Source organism: Elephantulus edwardii, unplaced genomic scaffold, assembly GCF_000299155.1.
Source record: "Elephantulus edwardii isolate Elephantulus edwardi_28Jun2011 unplaced genomic scaffold, EleEdw1.0 scaffold00087, whole genome shotgun sequence".
NCBI lineage: Eukaryota > Metazoa > Chordata > Mammalia > Macroscelidea > Macroscelididae > Elephantulus > Elephantulus edwardii.
The window spans coordinates 10,243,338-10,253,617 of record NW_006399837.1 but is presented as its reverse complement, the minus strand read 5'-3'; the positions used below and the strand labels follow the sequence as shown (position 1 = coordinate 10,253,617).

Here is a 10,280-nt window from a genome sequence, read left to right as displayed (position 1 = left end):
AAAGCTTGAAAGCATGGCCGGGTCATCTCTTCTACCAGTTAAGCCAGAGTCTCTGGGAGTGGGACCCAGCCATCAGCCATTACTCCAACACGCCTGCGTGTCTCCGGGCATCAAAGGCTGTGAATCGCTGCTTTCGAGGAGCCAGGGTCACATCTCCCTCTCTCTCACCTCCCATTCCAGTGAGTTTCCAAGGCTGTAAATCTCAACCGGAGCAGACTGCCTTGTCTTTCTCAGAACCGCTTTTAGCGCCTTACAGCCCCACCAAGAACAACAGCCCTGAACCTGGCCCTCTCCCGACCCACTTCCACCACCTCTGACGCCCCTGGCTCCACTACCATAGTCCCTGTGTCAACCCATCTCGTACAGAGCCACCTCCACCCTTCCAAGCATGAGGTCCTTCTCCAAGGAAGTGCCCCTTCTGACAACGTGCCCAGAGTACGTGAGACAGAGCTTCAAAATCCTTGCCTCCAACGAGCTAGCTGGTCTCACCCTCTTCAGAACACGCTTGCTTGTTTTCTTGACAGCCCCATGTGATTTACGGCCTCTGAAAATTCACTGGAGGATCAAAATTGGGAGTAGCTGACACTGTGGAAACCCACCTGATTGCCATGGTAACTGATGGCTCAGGGACATGGTGCTATCTGTATGGTTCAGAGCCCACCAGTTCCTCCACTGGTACTGCCCATAACTGCCCATAACCCCAGGGAATGCAGGCCCACATGTGAAAATGTAATGAAGGTCACCTCATTATTGCTGCCTCAGCCAGTGTTCCCTGCATCACACTTGTTCTACTGTGTCATTCATTTACATTCAGCGTTCCACAAGTGCTTTCTGGAAGTTAAGCTGTATCTCCCAGTGAACAAGACAGTCACTGCCTTCATGAAGCTCACACTGGACTGGCAAGCACTTGTCAAATTTCCTGCATGATGGCAGGAATCCATCTTTAATTTGGAAAAGCTTATTCAAACACATTTGAATTCAGGTCACAAGTGGTAACTTGTTTTTCAGGTAAACCTGGGCTCCCTCCAGATCCTGATGCCTGTCCCCGAATCCCGGGGCTTCCTGGGGTCCCAGGCCCGAGAGGACCAGAAGGAGCCATGGGGATCCCCGGAAGCATTGGTCCCCCAGGCCCAGGTAGGGGACTCACTCGGATTGTTCATTGGTTATATCATATCCTGCTGAAATAAAAAACTCAGGTGTTTTGCTGTTTTGTTCTTGCGTGAGACTTAAACGCTACTGGTAAATTATGCATGGTATTAAAAGAGTTGAGGTTGGGGCTGGACAAGGGTGACTGCACCATGGAGGATGGCATGGTGGTCAAGACCCCAGTGAGGGGTAGCGCTGGTGTGAAGCCTTACAGAAGGGCTGGGAGCCGAGCAGCCACAATTGTCTAAGAGGTAGACGGCCGGACATAGGCTGAGCACTGTAGTCTGACACGCTGGGAACTAAGATTCAGTACCATCTTTGCGACTTGTTTTTTGTTGGTTTGGTTTTTGTTTTGTTTTTTTAACTTTGTGCTGTGATTTGGGTCAATGTTTTCAGCGTGCATTGATTTTCCCATTCAACAATTCCTGCACGCATTCTTTCACTCCACTGATGGTGGTCCCCACAGTGTCACCACACTCATCCTACCGACACAGAAGTCTGCAGTTTGAATCCACCATTTGCTCCTTGGAAGAAAGATGAGCAGTCTCCTCGCATGTGATTTACTGCCTCTGAAAACTCACTGGAGGGTCAGCTGTGAGTCTGTTCATGTCACTGATACACAACAACAACAACAACAACAAGGACCTAATAGGAGCCTGGTCACACGAGTTAAGTGTCCATATGCTAACTGAAAGGTTGATGGTCCAAACCCATCAGCTTCTCCCCAAGAGGAGTATGTGGCCGGCTGCTTCCATCAAGATTACAGCCTGCGAACCCCTGTGGGACAGTTCCACTCGGTCTTGCAGGATCTCAGTGCATCAGTGAAGGGTAGGGTTGAATTCTTTGAAATGTGATGCTGCAATTCTCCAGGCTTCTGTTACAAAAGACCCTTTTTGCTCCCAATGCCTGTCTTTGTCCCTTCTCCTGGGCTGTGCCCACTGGTTTCACTGGCTTCTTGACCACGGCATCTGGTTGGCAGGAATGATGAGTCCTGGCTCAGCGTCTACCATCTCAGCTCTGGACTGTCCGCGTTGCATTGCACGTTATGTTTTATCCACCTTTTTCTGCCAGAGATTCTTTTCAGCTGCATGCCCGAGTTACACACCAGGGCGGAGCTGGTGCTGAACAGCTCCTGTTGTGAAGAACCAAGTCCCCTGGAAATTACGTTCTTGACGTCTGCCTGCTTTCCCTTCAGACGTGCTTGTTCATTGCTAAGCTGGCATTGCAACGAAGTTCTGCAGCTGAGATGGCTCCAAAAACAATGAAACAAACACTGGCTCATCTTCTGCCAGTTTGAGTGGGCAGCAGACACACCAAATCCAGCTCATGCCTGTTGGGAGTCCTCGTTGAAGAAGGCCTGACACGCCTCTGCTTATAGAGCTCTTGGACCTCTAGCCCCTTCAGGGTGGCCCTCCAAGGCAGAGGGGGTCCCTGTTGTGAGCAGGAAGGTGGCTTCCATGATGGTTGAACTGTTACTGTTCCGTGGACATACCACATCCTTTAAGCCTTATGTGTGTATCTTCAGGTCAATGCTTGGCCCACCTACAATAAGGGAACTTTTCAGATACGCTTTTAGTCCTTCGAACAAATGCCAAATAAGAACTAGTCTGCATTGTGAAAGGTGCTGGCCTCAGAGCTACAGTTAACAGACACTTTCCTGTCTCTTGGGAAGCATCATCTGTTGGCTAGTTTCTCTGTGTTTTTTCCCCTAAAAAGGAACAAAGCCTACCCGACCACACGTGGTGTGGGAACACTTCCCAGATTGCCGATGATTGTGCCTCATGTCTAGAGCAGAAGGAGGGCCTGCTGCCTTAGACTCTTGGCAGGACCTAGAGGCATGCGTGTCCTGTGCAGTTGAAAACATGAGTGTAACTTCGAGCTGACTTGAACGACATGGGTTTGAATTGCACGGGTCTATTTAGACGTGGATTCCTTTCCTCTGCCCCCTTGCAGTAGTGTCATGTGTAGCCTCTAAAATCCCTGTGTGATGCCAACCTTTCCATGGAAAGACTTGTTCAAGGGTCAGCTGTACAGTCCCAGCCTTGTGAGCTGGGAGGACCAGAGGGGGTAGTGTAGTCCAGTCCAGTCCACTGTGCTGGCCCAGGGTCACGTGCAGTACCTGCCAGCAGGTGTCCCAGATGTTTTCATCAGCTTCACTGTGAACTTCCCTGCAGAATGCAAAGGAGAGCCTGGGCTGGATGGCAGGAGGGGCAAGCCTGGCACTCCTGGGGTTCCCGGGTCCCCCGGACACAAGGGCGACATGGGCGAAGCTGGCTACCCTGGAGCACCAGGTATGGAAGTTCTGTTTCTCCTCTTCTCTGACTCCACTGACCACAGAACCTTTTACAAGATTCTTTACCTTTCTAGTAGCTTTAGGGGGCTCTGATGGTTTACTGCGTAAGGAGTTGCACTGCCAACCCAAAGACACACAGTTCAAATTTACTAGTTGCTTTAAGAAAATGGTTTAGGGAGCTCTGGTGGCCTCGCAGCCAAGCTGTGCTGCAATCCTGAAGGCACACAGTTCAAATCCAACAGCTGCCCTGTAGGAGGATGGGTGATCTCCTCTTGGGCAGTTTACTGCCTTTGAAAACCTGCCAGCGGGTCAGCTGTGGGTCGGTTCCGACTCTGCAGTACTAACCAACAACAGTAGCTTTCCAAACTGGATCCAGTTAAAAACACGACCCTTCGATGCCAACTCCCCTGATATTAGGGAGACAGATGCATTCAAAGAAAGAATGAGATGCACCTCATGTTCCAATGATGTGAAACACTTTGCTGTCAAGACCATTCCAGCTCAATGGCCTGAGAGAAAAGTGATCCACGGGGCTTCCAGAGGGAGTGCTGGTGGCTTAGTCAGTGGGATTTGCTTTGCTAAAGGCTGGGTGTATCTGTGGTTCAAGTCCACCAGCAGTTCCACAAGAGAAAGATGGGCCTGTTTCTCCCATTGTGATTAAGAGTCTTGGAACCTGTGGAGAGTTGCTGTATATGATATGATGAGTCAGAACCCACTCAATGGCCTTGACATTGACTTTGAGGGTTTCCAAGGCCGATGTCTATGGAAGCAGAATGCTTGTCTTTCTGCATAGCAGCTGAGGGGTTAGAACCGCCAACCTTTGGGTTGGCAGTGGAGGGTTTAAATGTTGTCCTGCCAGGACATCAAGACTTTTTAACAGATGCTAAATCAGTCACGTGCTATGCATCAAAGAGCTGGGCAATGACTAAGGAGGATAGAAGGAGAATTGATGCCTTTGAGCTGTGGTGCTGGAGAAGAGTATTGAATATACCATGGACTGCTAAGTAAACAAACAGGTTCATCCTGGAAAGGGTTAAACCAGGCTGCTCCTTGGAGGCAAGGATTCTGAGGCTCCATCTGACATACTTTGGACATGTTGTAAGGAGAGACCGGTCCTTGGAGAGGGACATCATGCTTGGGAAGGTGGAGGGACAGCACAGAAGGGGAAGGCCCTCTATGAGGTGGATTGATTCAGTGACGGGGATAATCGGGGTGGGAGTGTCAGAGACAATGAGATTGGCACAGGACAGAGCAGAGTTTAGGGCTGTTGTAAACAAGGTCGCTATGAGTCGCAGGCAACTCGACGGCACATAACAACAACAACAACAAACCATTCTAAAAAGTGGTCAGTTTCCTGTAGCCAACTCACCATGTCTCCAGACCACTGTGTCTGACCCTGAAGCTCTAAGTCCTTTCAGCTGCTCATGTTGGACGGAAACGAAGGGTCTGCAGCCTTGAAAACAGGACAGACTGGGGAGCGGCAGCCACACTGGCTTTGAAGAATCACCTCTCCGAGGCGGGCTCCCTGGGCGGTCTCGGGAGCCAGGGTCACCCGCGGGTGCACAATCCCCCTACGCCCTTCTCTGCATCCGTCAATTTCTAACTTGTTGCATCGTCTACTTTCTTCTGTGCTTAATTGTCCTGTCTCTTCCTCTGGTTGAATGTAAATTCCATGAGGGCAGAAATTGTGTCTCATTTCTATGCTAACAGACCGCAAGCACTTGAAAAGTGCCTGGAATAAATAGCTGTGAAGGGACTGGGCATACGCAGCTGGGACTGGGGGAGACTAATAATGCCGGGGCTGGGGCTCTGTTAGCTCCACCTTTGCTCCTGGACTGTTTACACAGCGCTGGGACAGACGTGCGTGGAGCTGGCGTTTACACCGTACAGAGGTGCATGGAGATGTTTGCTGAATGGAACCCTTACACTGCCTTCACTCTTTCTTTATCCACTAGGCCCTCCTGGTCCCACTGGGGATCCTGGGCCCAAAGGCTTTGGAGCTGGATACCTCAGCGGCTTCCTCCTGGTGCTCCACAGTCAGACGGATCGAGAGCCCTCCTGTCCGGCGGGCATGCCCAAGCTCTGGACGGGGTACAGCCTGCTGTTCCTGGAGGGCCAGGAGAAAGCTCACAATCAGGACCTTGGTACGTAGCTACCTCTCAATGTGCCAGATCCTTCACATTCAGAGAAAATTCCTGAGTTCAGTTTACAGATTCACCAGCATCTTATATGATCACTAATTCTAAAGGAAGGGGTCTGGTGACTTAGGGGTAAGGAGTTGTGCTGCTAACGGTTACAAAGGTGCACAGTTCGAATCCACCAGCTGCTCCATGGGAGAAAGGTGGACAGTCTCCTCCCATGTGATTCTCTTCCTCTGAAAACCCGCTGGAGGGTCAGTTATGAGTCAGTTCTGACTCAGCGGTACACAAGAACAGTCTTAAATGAGAGAGGTGTGGTGGGACAGTCCATATGGTTGTGCTGTCAGCCCAAATGCCACACCTCCCTGGCAGTTCTAATACATCAATGGCTTATTGGGACCAACGTGGGCAATCTCCTCCTGTTCAATTCACAGCCTCAGAAACCCAGTGGAGGGTCAGCTAGTGGAGGAGGCTCAACAGCAAACAGTCAGAGTTTGAGAAACATACAGAATTTTAAAAACAGCAACAAAAACTACCACATTACAATGATGCGCTGGTCTCACCTACCTCTCTTGAACCTACTTCTTAATGTCTTGTGATTTGATAACTATGAGTGAGTGGTTTTATTTGAATGATTCTTTCAAAGGAAGTTAAAGGTAACACTTACAAAATGCAGCTTTTCACTTCCGTCCTGATGTAAACTGTTTCATCAGGATGCAGTGATTTGTTGCGCTTACATGTTACATGACACATCGACAGCCCATCGGTGGTATGGCACTTGTCACAGTCAGCTCTCCATCCTATTCCACGTTTGTTGTCAACTTTAACCTTCTCTTGAGAGTCAAGTCTCCTTACTCCTTGTTGGTTCTCAGTGGTGGATCTGTAAGTCCCAGAGACAGAGTCCAAGCCACGGGGTGGGGGTTAGGTGCCTGGGTGCTGGCAGATGCTGTCTTTTCTGTGACAAGGGTGAGGCGTGTGGTTGGGGTGGTGGGTGCAGGAAGGATGGATCAGGGTGACAGGGGAAGGTGAGTCTTGTCACTGTTCTCATTAAGCCATGACCCCAGTAGGTAGTGAGGTGGCCAAAAGGGCGGATTGAGGAGTGGCCACTATGTATGTGTCCACCATCGCTTCTCGCTTAGACTCAGCTAGGACCATCTCCCAACCCAGTGGCCCATGTTCTTTGAAAATGGGCAAACAGAAGAAGCCATATTCACTCTCCTGGGTCTGCCCACTTCCTTCTCTTTCCACCCTCAGCTTCTTTCCTGCTGCTCTCAGTGCCAACAGCCTGGCTTCTCCTGTCCTGTTCTGTCCAGAGTGGCATCTGGGAGTTCTCCAGGACTGTTGGCATAAAAGCCAAACTGAGAACATGATGGGCAAAGCCTGCATCCCTGGCCTGATTTCGCTCCAGATTCTCTTGAAGCAGACAGAAAACACACACACACACACACACACACACACACACGTCCTCGTAGATTAATTCCCTTGAATCCCTAAGTTAAGGCTACCTCAGCGCCACTTACCTGCTGGGCCTTCAGTGTTGGAGTCACCCCCACCACCTCCAAACCTGGCCAAGTCCTCATCATATCTCAGCTTCGAATCACTTATTTCAGTTGATGCAGAAAAAAAAAGAAGGAAAAAAAGACCTAGTTGTCATGGAATCGATTCTGACTCAGGGTGATTCCATGTGTATTCAAGGATGACTGTGCTCTGTCTAGTTCTCTGTGGCTAACTTTATGGAAATAGATCAGCAGACCTTCTTCTGAAACGCCTCTGGGTAAATATTTAATTTAGCAGTTGAATGGGTCAACTATCTGCATTAATCAAGGTCTTCACTCCCGGGACCCCATCCTTGGGCCTCTCACTGGATTTACCACCCTGCGTCCCCCCGAGGCTATGAGCCGTGTAGGGACAGAGCGGTGCCCGCTGATCTACCTCTAGTTTCTAGCACATTTGTTTGGCTCATGAGCGAGTGAGGCGCGGATGAGGGGTGGCCCACAGCAGAATAGAGGTGGCAGAGAGGTCTGGGGTCTCACTCTGGTTTTCCCGCCCTCAGCGGCAGGGACCACAGTGCACTAGGACATGTATCTGTGAGCAGGAAAGGATCCTCACCACCATGTCCGTTCTTCTCCCCTCCCAAGGCCTGGCGGGGTCTTGTCTCCCCATGTTCAGCACGCTGCCCTTTGCTTACTGCAACGTCCACCAAGTGTGTCACTACGCCCGGAGGAATGACAAGTCCTACTGGCTGGCCAGCGCCGCGGCCCTGCCCACGAGGCCGCTGTCTGAAGAGGACGTCCGCCCCTACATCAGCCGCTGCGCCGTGTGCGAGGCCCCAGCCCAGGCGGTGGCCGTGCACAGCCAGGACCAGACCATCCCGCCATGCCCCCCGGCCTGGAGGAGCCTCTGGATCGGGTACTCGTTCTTGATGGTGAGTTGGCCCCTCACTTTGGATTTGATAGGCCCATGCTTTCATTCACCACACCATCTCTCCCCCTTCCCGCTGGATTGGACTCTGACTCTGTGACCACTGCGCAGTCAGATGTCACGCGGTGCATCGAGTTGGCTCCGACTCAGAGCAGCCCTGACAACAGAGTGAAATCCTGCATGATCCCAAACCATCCTCACAATCTCTTCTGAGCAATAGGAGAGACTGAGTGAGAGGCGAGGGATCCCCACGCTGCCACCAGATCCAAAGGACACGCTGTGCTCCCATCTCCCCTGTCTTGGTGGTGGTGGGTTGTAGGTACATTGAGGCAAGCACGACTCACAGTGACCCTATGAATAGCAGATCGGAGCCCTGTCCTGTCCTGTGCCCACCTCACAGTCTCTGACACACCTGAGCCCCTTACCGCAGTCTCCGTGTCAGTCCACCTGGTTGAGGGTCTTCCTTTCCTTCGCCTTCCCTCCACCTTTCCAACATGATCTCCTTCTTCCTGAAGTAGCCTAGCAACATGCCCAAAGTGTACAAGATGAAGCTCCGTCAGCCTTGACTCCAAGGAGTACAGCTGGCTGCACCTTCTCCAAGACATACCTGTTTGTTCTTCTGGCTGTCCGTGCCTAATCCCTGTTCCCTTGTTCAATCTCTTCTGTATCTCAAAAGATTGATTCAAAATACTAATGAATCATATAGATGACATCCTAGCCCACCAATAGAACTGCCATGAATCCTAGAAGGGAGAGCGTACCGGCAGCTGATTGGTAAGGAATTGCCCTGACAATGCAAAGGTACATGGTTTGAATCTACCAGGCACTCTATGAGAGAAAGATGGCCAAGTTCGTCCCATGTGATTTACTGCCTCTGAAAGCCTGCTGAAGGGGCAGCTGTGAGTCTGTTCCAACTCGATGGTGTAACAGCAATCCTAGAGGGTAAGGAGATACTCTGCCAGCCCAAAGTCAGATGGTTCAAATCCACCTGCTCCACTGGAGAAAGATGGGCATTCCTTCCCGTGTGATTTATTGTTGTTGTTGTTGTTATGTGTTGTCGAGTCACCAGTGACTCATAGCGACCCTACGTGCAAAAGCCCTAAATGCTGCTCTATCCTGTGCCAGTCACACTGTCTTCAACACACCTACCCCCAATGCCCCAGTCACTGCCTCTGAAAACCTTTCAACTCTGGCACATAACAAACAGTCATGTTATTGTTGTTGTGTACTGTTGAGTTGGAAGCAACCCATAGCGGACCCTCCAGTGGGTTTTCAGAGGCAGCACATCGCATGGCATGAAAATGCCCATCTTTCTCCCTGGAGCAGCAGGCAGATTTGAACCACATACCTTTGGGTTGCCAGCTCTACTCCTTACCACTAGGCCGTGCCACCAGAGCTCCCTATCCTCCTCACTGGATTGCTATTAGTGGACTCAAGACCAAAGGCAGATAACAACAACAATCCTGCCTCCTTAATGTCATAGAGGTAGAGATTTACAACACACAGGATAACTACATCAGGTTCAAGGTGGGGAGAAATTGCAGAATACTGAGGATCATGCCCTAGCCAGATTGAAATGTTTTGGGGGCCACAGCTCAATCTATAGCTACAGTATTTTGTTCTTCATGGAATAATTTAAGAAGACGTTAAGCTCAGACCCAGGCCTGATTGGGTGTGGGGCTGTCTGCATGTGTCCAAGCCTGATTCCCTCTCCTTGTCTGTACAGCACACAGGAGCTGGTTCCCAAGGTGGGGGGCAGGCCCTCACATCCCCAGGCAGCTGCCTGGAAGATTTCAGAGCAGCGCCCTTCATCGAATGCCAAGGCCGCCAGGGCACATGCCACTTTTTCGCCAATGAGTACAGCTTCTGGCTGACAACAGTGGATCGAGGCATGCCATTCTCTGCACCATCACCAGACACCTTAAAGGACAGCCAAGCTCAGCGCCAGAAAGTCAGCCGATGCCAGGTCTGTGTGAAGTACAGCTAGAAATCTCACACCCACCAATGGACTTTTCCAGTGAGAACCGGGCCGTGCTGAGGCGTTTAAAGGTGCTTATTCCAAATCCAGCTTCAGCTGCTATTGCAGAGTGCTGTAACCCTGTCCTCAGTTCCCCGTAGATTAACCAGACACCAGCCAGATGCTTTGGTTTGGATCTTTCAATGTAGATGAAACCTACTTCATTCTTATTCCACTGAGGCAGATAAGAAGGTGACAGTATTTAAAACACATACTCATTTCTGTGGAAGCCAGCAGATTATATAGGTCTGCTTATAAATACCCC

The 10,280-nt window shown here is 50.7% G+C and overlaps 1 protein-coding gene across 1 annotated transcript in view; it reads left to right on the top strand.

Moving 5' to 3' along the window:
- Positions 1 to 9,985, top strand: part of COL4A4 (collagen, type IV, alpha 4) — a 134,129-nt gene extending 124,144 nt beyond the window's left edge. Inside the window, exons 42-46 of the mRNA XM_006890322.1 lie at positions 1,009 to 1,134; positions 3,321 to 3,437; positions 5,395 to 5,583; positions 7,716 to 8,002; positions 9,725 to 9,985. Of these exons, the coding sequence (XP_006890384.1) occupies positions 1,009 to 1,134; positions 3,321 to 3,437; positions 5,395 to 5,583; positions 7,716 to 8,002; positions 9,725 to 9,985 (980 nt within the window). The remainder of the gene's footprint in view (positions 1 to 1,008; positions 1,135 to 3,320; positions 3,438 to 5,394; positions 5,584 to 7,715; positions 8,003 to 9,724) is intronic.
- The last annotated feature ends 295 nt before the right edge of the window (positions 9,986 to 10,280 follow it).